At 38.1% G+C, this 24,955-nt stretch overlaps 1 protein-coding gene across 1 annotated transcript in view; it reads left to right on the plus strand.

Annotated features, from left to right (window-relative positions):
- zmat4a (zinc finger, matrin-type 4a) overlaps positions 1-24,955 on the plus strand; it is a 186,767-nt gene that overhangs the window by 80,486 nt on the left and 81,326 nt on the right. The window contains exon 4 of the mRNA XM_056457848.1: positions 19,077-19,233. Within this exon, the coding sequence (XP_056313823.1) occupies positions 19,077-19,233 (157 nt within the window). The remainder of the gene's footprint in view (positions 1-19,076; positions 19,234-24,955) is intronic.

Raw genomic sequence — 24,955 nt, forward strand, 5'->3', positions numbered from 1 at the left:
TGGAGTCTGTACTACCGCTATATTGTGACCTGATATTATAGATTTTTAAGGTGCATTTGACTGTACAGAGCAGTGTGGCATGGCAGCATGAAGACCTTTTATTCATTTAATCACTGATATTAGCAAGTTATATGGAATGACTAAATTAACTAGTCTTTTATTATGAGAGAGCAAGAAACAACAGACTAATTGGGTATAAGTTAACCCTGCATCCTCTGACTAAGTTCAGAATTTCGAGATAGTGTCTGTGAGAAGAAATGCAATCCCTGCACCTGGAACTCCAAGCGGCGTTTGGTCCCTAATGAACGTACAATTAAGAATATCAGACCCAAGAAAATATTAAAATCGAAATTATATCACAGCTAATAATGTGATCAGCTAAAAACCTAAATGGTAAAATTGGAATAACCAAAATTGGAGTCAGATGAAACTAATGAAACAAATATAAATAAATTCTAATAAATAATACAATTCTTTTTAGAAGCGCTAAAATGCTTGAATGCATTTAATCTTCGACCATTTATCTGATTCTGTCGTTGGGCTGATAGAATGGAATTTTTACATGAGGTACATCAAAATTAACAGAATGTGTTTTTTATATAGGTGGGCATGTGAATTCTGCCGACGGCATTCAGAATATGTGTGCTACCCAAGTAATGACTAAAAGTAAGTCTTTGAGAACTGGTTTCTCAAGCCAGGTGGCGCATTAGACCAGGGGCTCATCTCCTGTTTCCAAAATGCATCACAAACTTGAGAAACTGTTCTACTATGATAATTGGTGATTAAAATAAATTATGTTCAATAAGATGTACTTGTGTTTACTGTTTATTCAGTTAAACATGAATTTTGTACTGTAGGCCTACATAAGCTCGAATCAGCGATTTTTGATGACCTTAATCCGGCTAAAGTCATAACTGAACTAAACAGAAATGGAATTAAGACGTGGAGTGGCATTATTGAAGTAAACACTGCAATCAAACTATTACCATCATGTAGGACTTTTTGCCATGTTTTCCAACAAGATCCACACACGCGGCTGTCAGTAAAGGACCGCACACACACACACACACACACACACACACACACATACATGCACCTCGTGAAATGCGAAAGTTTTTTTTTTTCCATTTGGCGTGCATAATTAAACTTCATAACACTCTCACCAGGCCTTACTCCTTATTTACGTTTAATACTCTAGTTTGTCACGGGGGCATGAATGAAATGTTCATGAGTGAATGTGAAACTGCCGAACTGCAGTTAAAGTCACCCAAAATTACAGAAAACTCTTACATGAAAGCACTTCACGTAAACACCTTAATTATATTATTGTCTATTAAGGCAATAATAGGCTAGATTACTGATGTCCATGTAAGGATAGTCAGTGTCTTCGGACTAAGGCAAAGCTCGAGAAGGGCATCCTGCTGATTTGATTCAGAAGGGCACTTTTTTGTCAGACGGCTCAGCGGTTTGACTTTCATTCAACTCCATTCATTTTAAAAAGCACCCGGTCCATTTTATTTGTATATGTTTTACTCAAACCAATAAACTCTACAGGAGCCTGATAGTTAGATGTGGAGCTAACATTAATCAAATTCACTCTAGTGAATTTCTATCTAGCTCATCACGTTTGATTTGGTAATTTCACAGTAGGAGTACACACCGGTTCGAAGACTTGTTCTTGCCCCTAGCAGTGCAATTCGCCCAGGTATACATCCTCACTAAAATATCAAGGTGAAAGTCATCATTGCTTGCATAGAATAAACCCAGCTACCAACTCAACTTTGAGAATTGATTAACAGCGATATTTATTTATCGCCCAATAAGAGTCTCGCATTAACGATAACGGCCCATCACTAGTTTTTTTATGTTTTTTAGTTGTTACTTGTTTACTAATGTTTATTTAGATCTGCATAGGGTGTGTAATATATGTCTGTATGGCACGCTACATTGACCATCTTATACTGTAAAAATCGTAAACTTAAAAATCTGTAAAGCTCATGTGAATGCAATACTTCAATCTAAATATTGCCATTACGCTCATAATCTTAAAAAATTATGAGCTTAATGTCATTACTTAGATCAAAGTGTTGTGATTACATGAGGTACATAAGGTTTAAGTTTAAGATTGTCAGTGTAAATGACTTTCTCATTGTTTTGAGCCATTTTAGGACAATGCAATTAAGCTCTTTTTTTTCTTTAATTAAAGTATGCAGGCATGCAAACACCTTAATTCCATTATTGCCATTTATTGGTAAGTGGATATTGTGGATATGCTCATGAGCATGGCAGTACGGGGTGTCATCTGTGGATTGCGCTTTCAAAGTGGTTTGCTTTTGAGGTCTCTCATGATTCTCATTTGACACTTTAACTGAAGTTACCACTGGTATCATGGATTTACAGAATAAATACACATAATTTTGAATGTGCTTTTGTAGACCATGTCTTGCAATGACCCTACTCTGCACATCTTGTCCATTCTCAGCACAAATACAAATCGCTGAACTCTGTTAAACACAACTTGCTACCACCTCTGCTTCTTTACCAACAAAGGGCATGTAGAATGTTACTGCAGTGCAGACAAATCCAGCTGAAGTGGCATTTTTATGGCATCTAAAATTTAAACGTGGATTAATTAAAACAGCTGTCGGTAATACTTACTCTTTATAAGTCCATCAGTTGTGCTGAGAAGTGAGGCATAGGAATTGAAGAGCTCTAATCCTGACATTTAGCTATATATTGCAATTAAGCCCTAACTCTGATTATTGGAAATATTCACGTTATTTGTGTGCATGTAAACATCAGCCTTCAGTGGTGTGGCCAGTACACAACAAACCCTGAGAGTAAACTGATGCCATGTTCTATTTTGACAGGTTCCAAGTATCAGTGTAGACCGCTTCTAGCTATCCGACAGAACACATTGCGACACTTGGATTTGTTTGTCGAATATTGAGTGATACCTCCCGCTACAACTCTGTGATAGGCTAAAGTGCAGCGGTGGTGTAGAAGTGGGCAGTGATCTTCTGCAAAAGGTGTCTTTTGTCAATGTATGACATAAAACTGAGATGAAACAGCCTGTTTTGACAGCTTGCTTTCTGTATGCTGTTTTTGGACTAATGGGGAGTTGAGGTCTGAAGCTTACTGGATGTTTTTATTGTACAATTACCTTAATGAAAAGATGAAGGATATTTCGGTTTATCAGTTCATGACATATTTATAGTTCATGCAATCTTATATCATTTAATTGAAATGACATTCCTCTTGTAACACTCTTGCAGTGTCTGCTGTTCTCTTACTGTTTGACATTTCCTCGATGGAAAGATGGGACACGCTGTCACTCACCTGTGGATAACCAATAGCAGATCATGACCATTTTACAATAAAATCAACTGTATGACTGTGTACTTGATTCACTTTTTACATATGTTTACTCTGTTCACTTTTTATATTGAAAATTTAGCTCTTCTATTGATAAGTGAGGTTTATTGACATTTTAGTAGTATGAAAGTATATATAGCCCTGCAGTGGCAAAGCAGTGGGGTGTGGATGAGATTCACCCTGTGCATCGGTCTCTGAATGTTACGGGCCGTCATGGCTGACACCTCTCTACAATATCACATGAGGTTGGGGACAGTACCTCTGGACTTGGCAACTGGGGTGGTGGTTCCCATTTTTAAGAAGGGGGACTGAAGTGTGTGCTCCAACTATAGGGGATCACACTCTTCAACCTCCCTGGGAAAGTCTATGCTAGGGTACTGGAGTAGAGAATCCGGCCCGATGGTGAAACCTAGGATCCAGGAGGAACAATACAGTTTTTTTCCAGGCCGTAGTACACTGGAGCAGCTCTATACCCTCACCAGGGTGCGTGAGGGTTTATGGGAGTATGCCCAACCAGTCCACATGCGTTTTGTGGACTTGGAGAAGACATTCGACTGTAGGAGTATGGGGTCAGAGGCACTCTGTTAAGGGCTGTCTCATCCCTTTATAAACAGAGTAAGAGTTTTGTTCGCATTGCCGGCAATACTTTAGACTTGTTTCCAGTGCATGTTGGACTCCAGCAAGGCTGCCCTTTGTCTCCAATTCAGTTCATAATATATATGGACAGAATTTCAAGGTGCAGGAGAGGGTCCGGTTTGGGGACCACAGCATTTCATCTCTATTCTATTCGCAGACGAAGTTGTTCTTTTGGCTTCATTGAACATATTCCTTCATCATGCATTGGGTGGTATGCTGCCGAGTGTGACGAGGCTGGGATAAGAATCAGCACCTCCAAGTCCAAGGCCATGGTGCTCCACCGGAAAAAGGTGGTTTATCATCTCCAGGTTGGAGGAAAGTCCTTTCCCCAGGTGGAGAAGTTCAAGTATCTTGGGTTTTTGTTCACGAGTGAGGGAAGGATGGAACGTGAGATTGACAGGCAGACAGGCAGACAGGCAGCAGTAATGTAGTCAATGTACCGGTCCATTGTGGTAAGGAAGGGGCTGAGCTGAAAGGCAAAGTTCTCGATTTACTGGTCAATCTATGTTCCTACTCTCACCTATGGTCATGAGCTTTGGTTCATGACTGAAAGGACAAGATCTCGGTTAAAAGTGGCAGAAATTAATTTCCTTCGCAGGGTGGCAGGGCACTCCCTTACAGATAGGGTGAGGAGCTTGTCTCCCGGGAGGAGCTTGGAGTAGAGCCGCTGCTCCTCCACATCAAGAGAAGTCAGCTGAGGTGGCTCGGGCATCTGTTTCGGATGCCTCCTTGACGCCTACCTAGGGAGGTGATCTAGGCATGTCCCACTAAGAGGAGGCCTCGGGGAAGACCCAAGATACGTTGGAGGGGCTATGTCTCCCAGCTGGCCTGGGAACGCCTAGGGATCCCCCTGGAGGAGCTGGAGGAAGTGTCTGTGGTTTTCTTCTAAGACTGCTGCCCTCGCGACACGGCCCTGGTAACGCAGATGAAAATGAACGAATAAGTAAATGAAAGTATAAATCTTCTGGATTGCTCACATAAGTTACGGTCCTAAACTGGGTAATAAGCTGGCAATTAGTTCAATTTAATTCTATTCTCAGCAGAACTACACCATGAAGTACAAGTTAATAACCATTCAGAAGAGCTCTGAAATACAAGAGGTGGTAAATTAAGTTAATTGATTATGCTTTGACAATGGCTTTTTTGTCATGCCAGTAAATGCTTTGAATTGAACCACGTTTATTCATATTGCTTGCCAATCAATACTGTAATTATAGTAATTATACTGATTAAGGCATGCATGAAGAAAACTGATTTTGTTGAAACCATGAACTTGTAGTTATATCTTAATATAAGCAATGCCTCTCATGCCATGTGCTGGTTTTAATTCTCAATCCATTTTCTCTCCGTTCTTCAATTTCTTTCTCCTCAACTCTATATCAGTAAAAAGCTAAAACCCAAATTGAAATAAAAAACAAAATGTGTATAGTTGGGAAAGGTATTCATGAGCATGCATGCAAGCAGAACAGATTAGCTATCGCTGAAGCTGATGATTGTTGAATACAAAGAGGCTTCATTGTTATGTGCAAATAGGCTGCATTAGAAAACAAGCATTCACAAAGCAACCTCAGAACAAAAACAATTTCAGAGAGCATTCAGTCTACCTCGTTCATAGTTTCCTCGTTCATGCAGTGCTTTTCAGAATGTTTATTTTTCTGTTCAAGTGAATTAAAATCATTTAAAAGGCAGAAAGTAAGTTATTTGCTCTTCGACTTTCCTGACAAGTGCTGATGAATCTTGATCAGCTGAAGAGCATAATGGCATGAGTTTAACACTTAACACTGAGAACGGTTTAAAAGTTAAGTTTTTTTTTTTTTTTTTTTGCAAATGTCATAGCATTTAAAGGGATAGATTAAAAATTATGTAATCATTTACTTCAGATCATTCTTCAGCAGCTTAACTGGAGTTCACCTGAGGTAAATTCAGTTGATTGGACGTGATTTGAAAAGGCATACACCTGCCTATATAAGGTCCCAGGGTTGACAGTGCATGTCAAAACACAAACCAAGCATGAAGATAAGGGAATTGTCTGTAGACCTCTGAGACAGGATTGTCTCGAGGCACAAGGCTGGGGAAGGTTAAAAAAAATATTTCTGCTTCTCTGAAAGTTCCAATGAGCACAGTGGCCTCCATCATCCATAAGTGGAAGATGTTTGGAACCACCAGGACTCTTCCTAGAGCTGGCCGGCCGTCTAAGCTGAATGATCGAGGGAGAAGGGCCTTAGTCAGGGAGGTGATCAACAACCCGATCGTTACTCTGTCTGAGCTCCAGCGTTCTTCTGTGGAGAGGGGAGAACCTTACAGAAGGCCAACCATCTGTGTAGCAATCCACCAAACAGGCCTGTATGTTAGAGTAGCCGGACGAAAGCCACTCCTCGCCTGGAATTTGCCAAAAGGCATCTGAAGGACTCAGACCATAACAAACAAAACTCTCTGGTTTGATGAGACTAAAATTTAACTCTTTGGAGTGAATGCCAGCAGTTACATTTGGAGAAAAGCAGGCACCACTCATCACCAGGCTAATACAATCCCTAAAGTGAAGCATGCTGGTGGCAGCATCATGCTCTGGGGATGTTTTTCAGCAGCAGGAACTGGAAGACTAGTCAGAATAGAGGGAAAGATGAATGCAGCAATGCACAGAGACATCCTAAATGAAAATCTGCTTCAGAGTGCTCTTGACCTCAGACTGGGGTAACGGTTCATCTTCCAGCAGGACAATGGCCCAAAGCACACCGCCAAAATATCAATGGAGTGGCTTCACAACAACTCGGTGAATGTCCTTGAGTGGCCCAGCCAGAGCCCAGATATAAATCCTATTGAACATCTCTGGAGAGATCTGAAAATGGCTGTACACTGTAGCTTCCTATCCAACCTGATAGACAGGTGTGCCAAGCTTGTGGCTTCATATTCAAAAAGAATTTAGGCTGTAATTGCTGCCAAAGGTGCATCAACAAAGTATTGAGCAAAGGCTGTGAATACTTGTGTACATGTGAATTTTCATTTTTTTTATTTTTAATAAATTTGCAACAATTTCAAAAAATCATTTTTTTCACATTGTCATTATGGGGTATTGTGTGTAGAATTTTGAGGAAATAAATGAATTTAATCCATTTTTGAATAAGGCTGTAACATAAAAAATGTTGAAAGAGTGAAGCGCTATGAATACTTTCCAGATGCACTGTATATACAAATATAAAAAATTTGGTCACGTCCAGTGGCCATCACCCTCGAACCAATCTTCATCATTGTAAACTGCTTGCTTTTCTGTCTGTTCTAATGTTCCGTTTGTTAGATGTTTGCTCACACTTTCTTTTGCAGGCTGAAGCGCGTCAAACACACAAAACGCCCAATTTACACCACAGAATGTCTAATTCAATCTTTCCATTGACATCCGCGTCTGCTTACTGGACTAGAGCCCTGCCTTTAAGCTAGAGCCCATCGCGGCCCGACATTTTTATGCCCCTAGGGCTAGTCTTCGGGCCAATTTTTACGTCATAGCTAGCAAGTATATTAGGCTTCGGGCCTGCTTTAGAACAAAAACTTTTTTTAAAATTTAATGAGATCTAATGCGTGCGGTCTGGAAGCAACAGTGATGCCTTGCACATAGAGATTTCCAAACATGTACAGTACAATGGAGAACATAATGGGAAAAATTGCCAATGGCAAACTTAATGTGAAAATGCTAGAGGAAACTTCTGCTCAACTTTTCAAATCGTGAAAACTTTAAATGATGAGCCAAGTGGTTATGGACAATGCACAAATTGTAATCGAGTAAACTTACTGTAGGCCACATCCTGCTTGGATATCGGTGTCACTTAAACCAAAACTTACATTAAAAAAAACAAACAAAATAAAAACTCCAAACATTTCTCTAAATTATTGTGATAAAAAAAAACAAAATGAAAAAACATCAACTTTCTATCAAATACAAATCTGGTCTATTTTAATGGCTGTAGGAGTATAAGCTGTTTGATGAAAAAAAACACGCGCTTCGGGTTTTAAAATAATAAATGATAAGCTGTAAAAAATTTAAAATGTTAAGCTGTTGGACAAGGGCAGGGCTACAGCCTGTGCATCTGCATCTTGGGCCAAGGCCGGGCTTGGGCTTAGATTTAAGGCCTATACAGGGCTCTATACTGGACAGGCTGCAAAACATTTCCCCCCACTCTCATGAATGATTGGATTATGAGGGTCGCAGATGAGATGTTATATTTCGAGAGACACTCAAATACATCACGCGGGATGCGTATGCAACGTCTAGTCAAGTTATGCAAAACAATTCATTGCTAACTGAAATAAATATAATTTGATTATATGGTTTGGAATTGGATGTTTTATGAGATTATTTAGTTTTTTTTTGCAATTATTTTGCGTTTAAATTAAAAATTTTGCAGGATTGCAAAAATGTATGACTTTTTGTTGATTTTGCGCTGGATTCAGTGATCGCGGAATCACGAAAAACTAGGGGGTCTGTAAAATCTATTTGAGTTTCTGTTTTCTGTTGAACACAAAAGAGAATATTTTGAAAAATGTTGGTTGCTGGCACCCATTGACTTTCATAGTATTTTTTTTTCCTACTGTAGATGTCGATGTGTCCCAGCAGCCATCATTCTTCAAAATATCTTCTTTGTGTTCAGCAAAAGAAAGAAGCGCATAAAGATTTAAAACCACAGTAAACGATGAGGTAATTTTTGAGTGAATTAAGTCAAAGACTTTCAGGTAGCGTACAGTGTGAAATCCCTTTATTCCATGATTATTTTCAGCTATTGAGGTTGCACTCATATTATTATGGTGGTTAAGCTCTGTGGAAGACACTTTGTTTTGTGTTGATAGAAAAGTGATTTTACTGCTTTCACATAAAAAAAAAGATTATTTTATTGCATGAATGAACCGGACATAAATCTGTTTTTCTGAAGAGCAATGTGTCTTTCTCAGCGTCAGGCTGTGAATTGCTGTGTAGACGTATATTCAGACATGTAATTATCTTCAGCTTTGCACATGGCTTTAGAATAAGTGAGCCACACATATCTGACAAATCGCATTGGAGATTAAATCTGGAGGGATACAGCTGAGTCAGGGCTTTTCTTTGGCATTTTCCTATAGAAGAGTTCTGGATGTCATTTCCCTGTTCCTGCAGCTATCAATATTGCTCATGCACACACATGCTTGTGGCTTTTTCCTTTTAGATACTGGATTTGCTGTTTGAATATATTTTCATATTCTGTAAAATCAACATTATTATATTATGTTACATGACAGGCAGTGTGTTTGTAAAATTGAATAGACTTCCAAGAGAAGTACAGGACTGTCAAAGTGAAAATATGTAGTAAATGAGAAAATATATAGTACAGATTTTTTTTTCTATTGGGAATTGTTAGCCCAACACACCAGAATGCCTTGAATGTCAATATACTGTAGCAATGCACTCATTAATTAAATGTCCAAGTGATATCATTGGATTAAGAAGATTGTTCTTAATAAATTTTAATACATCTTCATTGCACTTTGATTTCCAAGTTAAAAATATGTATTTAGTGCACCATCTTTCCTCCTAAAAATAACCATAGAAAAATAAAAGTCATGCTGTAGATAATGCATACTGTTGGAAAGTTATTCTAATTTATGTAACACACACTCACCAGCTCACCACTTGATTCGGTACAACTGTCCAACTGCTCGTTAATGCAAATTTCTAATCAGCCAATCACATGGCAGCAACTCAGTGCATTTAGGCATGTAGACAGGGTCAAGATGATCTGCTGCAGTTCAAACCGAGCATCAGAATAGAGAAGAAAGGTTGTTTGTGCCAGACAGGCTGGTCTGAGTATTTCAGAAACTGCTGATCTACTGGAATTTTCATGCACAACCATCTCTTGGGTTTACAGAAAATAGTCAGAAAAAGAGAAAATACCCAGCAAGCGTCAGTTCTGTGGGCGCAAATGCCTTATTGATGCCAGAGGTCAGAGGAGAATGGCCAGAATGGTTCAAGCAGATAGAAAGGCAACTGTAACTAAAATAACCACTCATTACAACCGAGGTATGCACAACACGTCCAACCTTGAGGCAGATGGGCTACAGCAGCAGAAGACCATATCGGGTGCCACTCCTGTCAGCTAAGAACAGGAAACTGAGGCTATAATTTACACAGGCTCACCAAAATTGGACAACAGAAGATTAAAAAATCGTTGCCTGGTCTGATTGGTCTTGATTTCTGCTGCGCCAGGGTCCGAATTTGGCATCAACAACTTGATAGCATAGATCCATCCTGCCTTGTATCAATGTTCAGACTGGTGGTGGCGGTGTAATGGTGTGGGGGATGTTTTCTTGGCACACTTTGGGCCCATTAATACCAATTGAGCATCATATCCACGCCACAGCCTACCTGAGTATTGTTTCTGACCATATCCATGCCCATAGCTTACCCATCTTCTGATGGCTATTTCCAGCAGGATACCACGCCATGTCATAAAGCGCGAATCATCTCAGACTGGTTTCTTGAACATGACAATGTACTCAAATGGCCTCCACAGTCACCAAAGCTCAATCCAATAGAGCACCTTAGGGATGTGGTGGAACGGGAAGTTCGCATCATGGATGTGCAGCCGACAAATCTGCAGCAACTGTGTGATGCTATCATGTCAATATGGACCAAAATCTCTGAGGAATATTTCCAGTACCTTGTTGAATCTATGCCACGAAGGATTAAGGTAGATCTGAAGGCAAAAGGGAGTCCAGGCCGGTAATAGTAAGGTGTACCTAATAAAGTGGCCGGTGAGTGTATTGTGTTCATTTAAGTTGACACAATGAACATGTCAAAATAATAATTACATGTTGCAATCAATTTTAATTACAAGTTGAGGACAAATTGGCAGGTTTGTTTGTTGATTATAGAGTTAGTGCACCTGAAGTCCTCACAGCGTTGTTGTCATCTTTTCACAGGTGTTGGGTTCATCTGAGGAAAAAAGAGTGTCTAAAATTACCAGAGGCTATTTTAACAATTAAAATGCTCCCAAATCAATCCAAATTTTCTACTTAACGCTAATTAGCACCATTGTGCACCGTGCATATCAAAGTCATAATTTCATCATGTCCAAAACAACCATACACAGTAATTTAACTATTAAATTACATTGAGCCAGTGCAAATTTGGAACAGCGCATTGCAGATGGCAGTCATTAACATCTGTGCTCTTTATCAGATTTGCTTTTAATAGAGAGCCATTCTGTGTTTTGCATTGGCGGTGATTTTATTTTGCTCTTTGTATAGCGAATGTGACTAACACAAAGATTACTAAGTTCTGAATGCAGTTGTGTGGGAGACTCTGGTGAGGAGGTAATGGATATAGTGAATGTACAGTGCACATAGCGGAGCACAGAGCAAGGTCATTTGGTGAAGAGATTTGTTCTTGTGTGCTTGTGTTCAGCTCCCTCCATTAGCACTGAAGGCACTTGGCTTCTATGATGCTTACAAACAGAGAAGACAGTGCATTTCTGCAGACCAACTGAAATGCATACAGTAATTCCCTGCTGCACAATATGCAAAGCCTACCTAAGCTCAATGGAAAAATAAGCCTCTACCAACATTTTTGCAAAACTCCAAAACATACATACTATGCTCCAAATTCACTGCAGTTTTCAGGTGAAATAAACATTGCAACAAATTGTATTCCTTTTCATGCAAATTATGAAGATTAATGGTTAGTATGATATCAGTTAACCCTCTTTACAGCACTCATTTAAATACTCATTGAAAATTCCCTGGTTACTGGGGGTTATTACAAGACTTTTAACGAGACAAGACAAAAAGCAAAAATTGCAATCAACATCAATGAAGTTACCATACTTCATAAGTTTTTTCATGCCATAAAGGGTGTACATTTGCAGTTGTGTACATGTTTATGATCACATCACATCTGTATCCCTATGTATAGCTTTTCTAATGCAGTACTTTCTCAGTTTACATTGGCGTACATTGATGCATTTGTAACGTGGAACACTCAAGTTAGACACAGTTTGAGAAAAAAAACTCAAAGTTGTGTAAAACCTATGATAAAATGGTGCGGCTGTGTGATTGTATTGTTCTTTTTCTTTTGGGCTGTTTTATATTTATGTTTTGATTTATTAATTTAGCAGATTTTTTAAGCTGAAGTGACTTAAGTGAGGATAAAAGACTTTAAATCATCAGAGAGCAGTAACATAAAAATGCTATGACAAGTCTAAGTTGGTTAAGTTTTACTTTCATACAAAGAGAAGGGAGGCGACGCATTGGCGCAGTAGGTAGTGCTGTCGCCTCACAGCAAGAAGGTCGCTGCTTCGAGCCTCGGCTGGGTCAGTTGGCCTTTCTGTGTGGAGTTTGCATGTTCTGCCCATGTTCGTGTGGGTTTCCTCCGGGTGCTCCGGTTTCCCCCACAGTCCAAAGACATGTGGTATAGGTGAACTGGGTAGGCTACATTGTCCGTAGTGTCTCATGTGAATGAGTGTGTATGGATGATTCCCAGAGATGGGTTGCAGCTGAAAGGGCATCCGCTGTGTAAAACGTGTGCTGGATAAGTTGGCGGTTCATTACGCTGTGGCGACCCCGGAATAATAAGGGGGCTAAGCCAAAAAGAAAATGAATGAATGAATGAAGAGAAGGGAGTGTGTCCTACCGGTGGTTTGTCAAGCCCACTTACCTGCTTGATGCATACCCAGAATGGCATGTTGTTTTCCATAAACATGGAATGTTGAAAAGAAAGTGTCTGGTAACCTGTCTATCGTCACCTTAGAGTTATCAGGTTCTATCTGACATTTTTGTCAAAATTGAATAATTTACATATTCCTATTAAATGACAACTTGTTTACATTATGTGATGTTTTTTATAAGTTGTTTACATTTTAAGACTTAAAAAAAAAAAAAAGGTTTCATCTACAAAATGTAACTCTAGTTTGGCTCTATAAGGTTCTTTCTGTAAGCCAATCAGCATTTCGTATGCACGCATCAGGATCAGCTTTCTTTGTCATTTCACCAGACTGCTCTGCTGACAGCGGGAGACCAGAAATAAACACAAAATCAGAGTCGACTAAATAATGCCGCAGCACACAATATTAAGAAGAAACCTGAAACTAAAATATTTGTGTAAATGTGATGATTTAGAAGCATTTTTTGACATCGAGATGAAATGTTACATTTTACATTGTTGAAAAAGTTTATTATATATCAAATGTGAAATATTTTTATTTGTGTATATGTAGTCAGTGAAACCTTTTCAGTGTTTATTAAACTAATTCGCTTATTGTCTGTTTTCTTTTAAATTCTTTAAATTTGATAATAAGCCTTGAAGGGCACATACTTAATTAAATTCATGAACATATAATTCAAATAATACAAACACATAAAATTCAATAAATTAATTAATCAATTAATTACATAAAATCAACAGCTGCACTGGACAAAATATTTAGCACGGCCTTGTGAGCTTAATTTGAACAAGAAAAAATATTCACCCTAAAACATTCATTAAACGTTATAGAAAGTAAAACTTTCTCAAGCATCAACATATTGTTACAACACCAATTTTTAATTTTGTGATTGTATTTGTTGAAAAGTAATGCTTCAGTAATCTGCTAAGTAGAACCTTATAATTCCAAGAGGAAAATGTCTTTGTAGAACTAAAAGGTTCTACAGTATCAGCATTTGTCCTGTTTTTTTTTACCCCAAATTGCAAATTTAAGAGAATTTTGATCATTTCAGTTAGAGTACATTTAGAGTCTCTGTCATGTTAATATATGAAAGAGAACTGTTACACACATATTGTTTGCTGTATGGAATACAAAAACTTTGAAGCTTAATATCTCAAAATTATTTAGAATGCAGATAGAACCTCATAATTACAATTTGACGATGTGGAGAGGAGAGTGTGTCCTACATTTTAAGCCTGCTTAGCTGTGTGGAGCACACTCATAATTGCACAATGTTTTTCAAGAAGCGTGGGGTGTTTATAAGATGTCTGGTTCATATGGAGAGGAAGACTTTGTCTCCTGTAGTCTAGTAAAATTAAAGTTGAGTAAAAAGGAAATTTATTTGAAAAAGATATCTGTATTTGATTTGTATTTTTACCCAGATTTGCAACTGCTTTTTTGAGTGTATTTATAATGTTTAGATTTATTTTATTTTAAAGTAATTAAATCAATAACCTATTGACAAACCAACCATTTGAATTCGGAACTGTTAAAAATACATGCATAAACCAGAAAAATAAAATACTGTCACAGCAATGTAATCTCTTTCTGAGAAAATCTAAATTGAACCGGCATGCGTAGACAAAAAACACATCTATTAAATGACGCAAGCAATACTGGCCTACAAAGTCAAACTGCAGTAATGCTGAGTTCAGACTGCATGATTTTCAAAGTAGTCTTGTCACAGATGTTTTCACAATGCATGACTATCTGGGGTAGCATTTCATCACTGCTGTGTTTACACTGCAAGATGGAGACGGGGGGTTTTACATTGCATGACTTTACAAAAGGAAAAATCGCCAACAACTTTGTCTCGGTCCACAAACTGTCTCACAACCAAACATATGCAAGAAGTGACATGGAAACATTGCAAGGTCATGTAGTATATCTTTTGTTATTAATTACATAATGAGAAAGAAACCTTTAGTGGGGTAGAAAATGTACTTATTTCTTCAACTTTTTTTTTCTTTTTCGACCCAGTTGTGGTATTGCTCAGATGACACGTCACTCGGACACAGTTGTCGCTGCCATATTTACACTAGTTTTTCCTCCATTTCTTGGGTCAAATAGACTGAAAAGAAGCACTTTTAGCCTCTCGCTGGCCTGCAGATACTCATACTAGTGGACTGCGCTTTCTCATAGGCTGTAGGTAATCGCTGATGTTATTTTCAATCAGAACACATTTCACACAGCATGATTAGAATCGCTGACAGGGGCAGATATTAAGCATGCCAAATATCTGACGGGTAAATATCTGGGTGATTTTCTCAGATCACGTTTTTGATAATTCACAATGTGTGATTGTTACTCACGTGAACAAGCACCGATTTGCCTGTGATTTCGGCTATTTGTCTGCGGTTTCCCAAAATCGAGGCTAAAATCATGCAGTCTGAACTGGGCATAAGTAGACAGTCCACACAGGAAAAATTCCCTCAGTTTTTTTTTTTTTTTTGCTTTTTTTTGACTATTACAAATTTAATTTGTTTGGTGAAGTAACTACAAGCATGTTGAACATATTTTATACATGCTCAGCAATTCTGGCTTTACTGATTTTCATATCATATTTTAAAAGCACACCATTAGTAATGCAGTTCATTTAGCTCTGTGGCTCAGGAAGACAGTGTTTCCCTCTCAGACAGTGAGTGAATTTGTGTGTTTGCATGCTTGTGTAAGAATGCCTCCAAGCGCAACCTAAGCCTCTTTTCACTTCACATGTGTCATATCAGTTTGCCCTTACTATGGTCCAAGGCTCTGTGTGGCAATGGAACAAAATTGCTGGAAAATTTATGCAAATAAGCTCCTTGTTTTATTCATAGAGCTGGAAACTGAGCTGTAGGGCAACCATTGTTTTTGATTACTATCAATATAAAGTCTCTCCCTGTAATTACAGTTAACAGCTACAATGCCCATTAGGTATATCTAACAAGGCCAAAGACTAGGAAAGTTCAGAATGGAAGCAACTAAAAATTGCTTGCTTTTTTTTTAGGTAAAAAAAGAAAAGAAAGTAATCGCATCAGGTTTAGCATCTTGGGTATTGCAATCATTCAAGTAGATTTATGTAAAAGCAGTACTTTTAATATTAGTTGGAGTGACTTGACAACTATGATAAATGATAAAAATAAATGCAAGGCAAGTTTATTTATATTGCATATTTCATACACAATGGTAATTCAAAGTGCTTTACATAAACAAGAATAAAAGAAACAAGTATATTTGAATGTGCCTAATGTTGGAGCACATCTGATCATTTTTGGGAGCTGATTTCAGCAGCGGGGGCGTAGTAGCTGAAGGCTGATTCACCCTGAACTCTTAGAATTTCTAATTTACTTGATCCTAAACATGTGAGTGATCTGTTAGGTTTGTATTCAGTGAGCATATCTGTAATGTATTGAGATCCTAGGCCGTTTAGTGATTTATAGACAAGTAATAATACTTTAAAATCTATTCTGAATGTAACTGGAACCCAGGGTAAAGACCTGAGGACAGGTGAGATGTGCTCTGATTTTCTGGTTCTGGTCAGAATCCTAACAGCTGCATTCTGGATGAGCTGCAACTGTCTGACTGTCCTTTTTGGGAAGACCAGAGAGGAGTCATTTACAGTAATCCACTCTGCTGGTCATAAAAGCATGAACAAGTTTCTCTAATGCAGGAACAAAAAATCCCCCATTATGAATGACTTTGCTGTTAATTTATATCAATCTAATGCATATGTTTTGAGTAACAGTATTATTTGTTTACTAAATATTCCAAACTTTTTAAAACAAATTTTGATTACCTACACTACTCACAATAAGTTAGGGATATTGTTATTTACACAAGTGTTTTTCCTATTTGCTCTGAATTTTAATGAAATAGGTAAAAGTTTCCTTTGAAATTAATAATAATGTATGAGTAGAAACACCATTTTCATTAGTTTAATATTTATTACCCCAAAAAGTTTGACAATAACAAGGATAGCCTCAAATAACAAAAATTGACAATGTCAGTAGTGGGTGTTTCCACCATTTGCCGCAATGACAGCTTGACAGCGACGACTCATGCTTTTCACTAGCCTCATGATGTTGTTCTGAGACAGTGTGTTCCACTCTTCCACAAATGCTACACGCAGTTCTGCCAGGTCATGTGGGGGTGAGGTACGATCATCCAGTCTCTGCTTCAACTGGTCCCAGATGTGCTCTATGGGGTTCAGGTCAGGGGACATTGATGGCCATACCATATGAGGCACTCCAACTTCCTGAAGTTGCGCTGTGACAATTCTGCCACAATGTGGTGGAGCATTATCATTCATGAACAGAAAGTTGGCGGTGTGCTGGTGGAATTATGGGATGATGATTAGTTTTTTGATGTCTCTGAGGTAAGAATGTGCAGTGATTGGCAATGACAATAACCAAGTTTTGTGTTGACTGGTGATGCCGGCCCAGACTTTTGCACCTCCTCTGCGAAAGCAAACCCTGGGGACCATGTTGACCTCAGCGTATTGGTCACTTCGCCTTCTCTAGCAACCCTGACGACCATCAATTCAGTAATTCATGCAACACCCATCAGTGAACAGGACGGTAGACCACTGCTGCATTGTTCAGATGCCCACTGCAAATGTTCAGGGCAGTGTCTTGGTGTCAAAGGAGTCACCTGCAATGGTCATCTGGCATTCAAGCCAAAGCAGTGGAGTCGGTTGCGAATAGTTTGTCTGGAAACCGTAGTACTCCTCACATCTCGTAAACGGACCTGCAGCTGTGTGGCAGTTCCTTAGGTACTGGTCATCGTTGCGGTCGGTCACTCGTGGAGTTACAATCCTGGGTCTGTCATAAACTCTACCAGTAGTTCTGTGTTTTCATGCAAGTCTGCTGATGACACTTTGAGACGCACCAAGTTCACAAGAAACATCTGACTGCCTGCCACTAACCCGAAGGTGCGCCATGGCCAGGTGGCGCTGCTTGTTCGTTAAGTGACATTGTGTGTTGATGACTGTTTGAATGATGACCTTTGAATGACTTACTGACAATACAAGCTGTTTATAGGGTGATTAATTGAAGAATAATTGAAATCGACATTCAGAAACTATAATCAATCTAATTTTTCCAGGTCGATTAAAAAAAAAAAAAAATTCCCTAACGTGTGTGGAGTCACGTGATCCCGCTCTGTTAAGGATGATTTATACCTCTACGTTGAGAGCACGCATATGGTCCGGTGCACGGTCGCATACTCACACACCTCACAAAAATGTACTTGTAACTACACGGTGCGACAACACGTAGTGCAATCTCTGTGATTGGTCGGTTTGGTAGCGTTGACGCAATATTTACAGGATATACACGACTTATTTTTTTTAGAAAAGATACTGCTTATTTTCTTCTTTTAAAAACATATTTTATTTTGTTGTTTTTTTTCACTTTTTTTTAAGAATAAAAATTTTAGGCGAAATCGCCCAGCCCTAGCTGTTTATACCCACGAAATGTTGAAACTGATGCCACATTGAAAAGAGTTGTCTTTTGGTATTGGCCCAATATAAGGCACACCTGTACACAATGAGACCATTACATTGAAATCACCAAAATAAGGTTTTTCTTTCACCCAATACATTTGCCTCCCTACCCAAAAATGTCTGAACTGAAACAAACACCATTTGTATGACATCCACTGAGTCTCTCACAATATCCCTAACTTATTGCGAGTAACAAATTAGTATTAAGTAACACTAATCTTTCACACTGTACTTTATAATGTTGCAATCTCTGAATTTATATAAAATTTCAAATTCCTTTTAATTCTGTTGTTTTACTTTCAGTTTTTTGTAAAACATATATAATATATTTAAGTTAGAATTTAATGTTCTATTCACTTATTGTAAGCTTTTTGGAATAGTCCAGAAACCCCTACAATATTCTGCATTTTCAGCCAAATGCAAACTGTATACTGATTGACGTATCTCTAGGAAACTGATCTCAGTCCTGAAATGACTTCACAGATTTTACGTCTAGTATTGGCTGTAACAGACATAATAGATGTTACTGCAGGCCATGGGTGAGGTCTTCACTTTCAGCATGTGATGCTTCAATCAAACTGTCCCCATTACTGTTAAATCACCTCCATTTGCATCCCACCAGGAACCACATAACCAATCCCGAAATAGCCGAGACATTTGCACTCCCCGTCTCGCTCCCATTCTTCACTCTGTACATCTGCAGCACATTTACCCTCAAGCGCTGTTGGGGGGTTTGACCTCCAGGGTTTGTCTGAGAAAACTGCTGTGAGAATGGTGCCATGTTAAGCTTTTGATTTCCTCTTTTAAATCATGCCCTTGCTCAGTTTGACCTTCTGACCGTGATACATTTGTGTGATGTGTTGCAGGGAAGTGAGGAAGGAGATGTGGATAAGAACAAGTGCTGTACACTGTGTAATATGTCCTTTACTTCAGCTGTGGTAGCGCAGTCTCATTACCAAGGCAAGATTCATGCAAAAAGGCTTAAACTTCTGCTGGGAGAAGAGCCTGCTATAACAGCCAAAGGTAAGTGTCGGGGACACACACATAGCACTAAAACGCTGGAAATTTCTCAGGTCCTAACATTTGCAGCCAATCCAAATCGACTTCAATCACTTCTTATCGGAACCAGGCATGATTGTTCAATTTTTTATAGAAGAAAAAAACTTAAATTAATTATTAATACTATCCAATGGCATTGATTTTCAAAGCTGACTGGATCCTAAAAGTAAATGTGTGCACAGCCTGCAGTCACACAGTCTTTAAGGAAAAATCCTGGTTGAGAAAATTCCTGAATTGGCCACTACTTTTATTTATTTATTTATTTATTTTTGTGGTTTATTTTGCATGATGCACACAATGAGTTTTTGTGTTGGGCATTCAATTGTGACTGGTGTTTTGGAAAAATAAATGTGTATAATAAACATAATGAAATTAGTGTTTATTTCTGATGGATCTCATCTATAAGTTGGATTTCTGTGTGCGATGTTTATTACCTTACATGTGTTTTCTGCATTTCTCAAAAATGCATTTAACTCAAAAATTAGGGGTATAACAATCAGTGGGCAATAATGCGTTACTAGTAATGTGTTACTGTAACGGCATTACTTTTGACAGAAAATAATATATATTAACGCCGTTATCGTTACAATATGTTGCATTTGTCCGTTACTTGATAAATGAATTAATTTTGGCTGCAGTCAAGCCCACATCTTCCTGTTTACATCGGCATTGGTAAATACCAACCAACCACTGTAAAGAAGACGCGTTGTGTATAAGGCACCAGGCTGGACAACAGTAAAGTGAAAGCAGAGAGACCGAATGTGCGCGAGGTAGGCCAATTGTGCAGTCGCAAGAGATCGAGAGACTATTAACATTACTATTGTTAATTACTATTACTAATACTACTATGTTTGTTGTTTCAAATAAATAAGCACACATTTGTTATCTGTATAACAAAATTCATTAGTTTAGTAGACTGAGTGACACATCTGTGTTATATTTCAGTGCACTCATGGGTGTTCCCCATAAATATAAAATATAAACATAAATATAAAAACCACTGCCTCCATGCCTTCTTCATCACAGAGGTCTTTTTTCAGTTTATTCACAACAACTTGCTTCTGTATAATGTTATTATTATTAGTAGTAGTATTTATTATATGCATCTTTATTTTTGTTGTATTAAAAACAAGGTTAGATTTGTCCGCCAGTCAGGTTTTAGACCATATGGGGCATAGCATGTGTGTTTGGATATAACTCAGTTGTTTGACCACACTTTGTTATTATTGCTATATTATTCCTTTGCTGGAAATTGGAACTGAATTTAGAAATAGTTTTGAAACAAATCTTTGCGCTGAACAAATGAAATTAAATATGTAGGTTAATGGATGTCTTCGGTGGAGTGTGTACAACACCGTTTCCTTATCCACGAAAGAGAGAAAGAGAAAGTGAAAGTAAAGGCCGATCGGAGGGGATTTGTTCTTTATCCTTGCACTACAGATGGTCTGTTTAACTGTTTTCTCAATAGTGAAGCATTCAGTTTTTCCTCTTACAATGTCCGCCTTGTAAATTGAAAATACGCTATGGTGAGACGCAGCTGATTCTTATAGGAAATAAGTGATGAGACTCTGATTGGTTTATTATCAAAACACACCCAGAACTCATTAGGAAAATAAGCACAACCATGCACTTTGGTGCAGTGTATTTTTCCGTCCATAAAATAGCAAAAGTGGATTCGCACAAACCTTTAATGCTTTTGCGCTCTGCGCTTTACACTTTGCACCTAGATCATTAAAATAGAGCCCATAGTATTGTATTGCACAGAAAAAAATGTGATTTTATTTTTTGTTTTACATATTTTATAGCTGTTATACAATAGCAGATTTTGCACTTTGAGTATACACGGCTTACTTTCCATACGTTGTTGACATACCACGTTTAATTTGTGGTTAGATTGAAAATTGCTCATAGATTTAATTTTTGGCCAGCTGTTATGTTTTTGTTTTGCTTAAAATTAATAAAATTTAATGGTTTTCTATTATAGCAGTTTTTTTCTGGTAAATTTTGAGTTTCACCAAATTGATTCTGAATGATAATTTAGATTACTTCCATTTATTTATTTCAAAAAGGTTTTGTGTTTGTTGGATATTGTTGCTAGTTTTCATACTCAAGCTGTGAAAGAACATGTTTAAGGGTTAAATACAAACTTTAGTTTTTGCTTTTTTTGTTTCTGAATACATTATTCAGCTAGTTTAAAACCTTGTGATATTTTTATTTTTGTGCTACTGGTCTTAAATTAGTGTTTAAAAAATACTTTTTGTTTAAGTCTGTCTTGTTTTTTAGTTGGGAGGATTAAATTAATTAATTAATTTTGAAGCTGATCAACAGTGTATTTACCATGCAGCACTGAAGTGATGTTATAAGGGCATTAATGGTAGCATTAAAAATGTTCTTTGAAAAGGTAACTCAAAAATGACTTAATAGTAATGCATTACTTTTTGGTGTACCTAATCAATAAAGTAATTGAGTTTTTGAACAAAGTAACTAGTAACTGTAACTAGTTACTATTTTTCAGTGACTAGTACAACACTGGTAACAATACACTTAAGTCTAAAAGGAGATATGGTGATTTAAATGATGTATACACTTTCCCTTTGTGCACTGTCGCTCCAGCCATTGCTGTTTAAGTAAGTGAGTGACATCACCTTGAAATTCAAAAACCATTTGCATGCAATCGGAATTAATAAACACGGCTCCCCGGTTGTATGAAGCAACATGATTGCTTTGTGCAACAAACTGAACATTAAATAACAATTTATTATCTGTAATTCACAACACTGAACCATGCACTACAAGCATCTCATCACATAATGACATATTTGTGTGTTCGTCTTCTCTGTTTGTGGTAAACAAACCCAAATGTGTCAGCTCATATTTGATTTCATGTCTGTGAATACGTCATAAATATAGAAAGTTTGCTCTTGGATAAAACAAACACAATACTGCAAATCATATTGTTTACATCAGTGATGCATTTTTATTTTACTATATCTCAATATTACAATGTATTGTTCTACCCCTAACAGACAATAGCTAAACAGTGCTAAAATGACAATCACTCATCAGGCGGTGGTCCATTTGGGGGAAAAAAATACACATTTATTATAAATTAAAAGCATAGTTCACACTCAAGTGGTTCCAAAACTATATGAGCAAACGTTTTATGGTAAACACAAAATAAGATATTAAAACATGTGCAAAACAATAAAACCTGTGTTTGTGTAACATGTTAAAACATGTAACCACTGACTACCATAGTATGGGGAAAATGCTTTGTACACTCTCAGAAATAAAGGTACAGGAGTTGTCACCGGGGCAGTACCTTTTCAAAAGGTACATATTTGTATCTGAAGGGTCCATAATGGTACCTCAAAGGTACTTTTTAGTTACATTTTGGTACTAATAATGCACCTTTTAGGTACTACTGTGGACTATTTGAGTACAAATATGTATTTTTTAAAAAGGTACTGTGATAAGTGACAACTCCTGTACCTTTATTTCCGATAAAGTCAATGGTTAAAGGTTTCCAAATTTTTTTAAATAACTTATTTTGTGATAAAAAAAAAAAAAAAATCTCAAACATGTTTGTGATAAGTAAAGGTTGAGCCAATAATAGCAGAATTTTAAGTTTTTACAGAGGCCACTAATACTGAATCTGACCTGTGCCCAAATTTCAGAGCCAAACCTGCTCTGGCCTTTGGTCAGACTTTGGTTTTCAGATTCAAGCAAACCCATGATGATCTCTAGTATACACCACGTGATTTTTAAATTCATTGGATCACTGATCCATTACTTTACATGCTGTGCTTTGCACATTACAGGGTGCATTGGCAATGAGTAGTCACACATTACACAATATTTCAGTAGGAGGAATCACTGACAACTGTGGCTCTTTAGCTAAATGTATGTGAGAGAAGTGATGCAGAGAATAACGTAAGACTGCTGTACATACTTCCTCAAATGTCTTGGTTTCACATTGACTGTACATCTTTGCTTATTCAAAGCCCCTTTCACAGTGCAAGACATATTCTGTGTTCCAGAAATTTTGGATGAATATGTCTCCGGAGGGCACTTCAGTTTGAGGGTGTGTTTAGTTAGATTTAAGACAACACTGGTGCCATTGCTTTGTGTGACTAACAATATCGGTCCTACTACAAACATTTTTGTCCTACTGTAAGTTTCTTAGTAATAAGCTAATGAGTCCAATCTAGTGTGCATGAATGAGACTTATAAAATGTGCAGTGTTGTGTGTAATCCAGGGCTGTGTTTGAAGGCTGAAGAATGCTGGCTTTTGCAGGATGCAGATAGGAACGTCAACAAGATGCATCTGAATTTTAATATAGCTACACTTTGTTTCTCCTGAGATACCTTTAGTGTATATCCTTCACTGCCTTAAAGAGCACAAAAATCTTGTGTTACATTAATGTATTTAGTAATATTTGAGAGACAAATTATGAGAAAGACAAAGAAAGAGCACTTCACATAAACGTCAAGTGCTTCAGATCTTTTTTGAAATCTGAGGTAAATTATCCATTGTTTTTTGTAGCGGCTAAATAGTGTTATAATTTTTAACAGGTTATTGAATATATAATTAATATGTAAGCACAACACCAAACTCTTTTTATGTTCATTAGACGTCATGTAAATTAAGCTCTTTAGTGAAAGTTGGGGAATTTGATATATTGGCTTAAAGTGGGAACCCTGGTTTTGTGAGGTGCCTTCATCTGCTGCTTGGTTAAACAGCAAGGCAACAAATCAGCAGCCTACACATTTGGACACAGCCCAGGAACAGGGTCAGGAACCACTTAATTAGAGCATAAGGATGAACCCTTAAGATAGAAACACTGTCGTAAAATCCAGTCCACTGATCCAAATATTTAGCCTGCTGAATAAATTTTAGGGATCAGCAATGCTCTTCCTCTCAGACTCTTGCTTTGATATTTCACACTCACTTAAACAGTCCCTGACTAGCCTCTGAATTTGAGATTTAAGGCTCTGGTATACTTCAGTTCCCCTTCGGATGGGAACTCCAATGCTATGTGGAAACTTCCACTATGGGGATTTCGTCAGAATCCAATCATCTGAAAGAGTATAAAAACGGGCCAATGAAATGCCAATGAGTTGGCAGCGTCAGCGTGCACAGCTGGCGTCAATGACAATCAGTCATGCTATAAAGACGCAGCCAGTGCCATGCTCGACATCCTTTCGCTTTCAGAGCCTTTCACGAAGCTTCTGAGAGAGTCTTTGAGGGTATCTCCAACCTGTGTCTACAGAGAGAGATCGAGAAGCAGCTTCTCCCGGTCCAGAGCGCGTATACGCAGTGGCAGATGGTCGAGCTGGGTATTTCTCCCTTGCCTGGCGTCCTTTGGGTCCGGTCCTCCAAGAGCGGTTTGTATATAGGAAAAAAGCTTTCCTAAAAGAGCAACACGGTCGTGCAGCGCGTCTTTTTCAAGACGTCACTCCGACCGTGCGTTTCTGGATGCGGTGGTTTCCTATCCCCGGATGATGGGCACGAGCACAGCGTTTCATGTCTGGGGGTCCAGCATGTTAATGCAGTGCTCGCGGGCAGTGCATGCCATCACTGATGTCATGTCTGTTGCGCAGTTAAGATCGCGGCTCGCTCTTGCAAAAGAGCCACCCACCCCAGTTGTCCCCCGCACTGCGGTTGGCACTCGGGCAGATCTGA

Source organism: Danio aesculapii, chromosome 5, assembly GCF_903798145.1.
Source record: "Danio aesculapii chromosome 5, fDanAes4.1, whole genome shotgun sequence".
Taxonomy (NCBI): domain Eukaryota; kingdom Metazoa; phylum Chordata; class Actinopteri; order Cypriniformes; family Danionidae; genus Danio; species Danio aesculapii.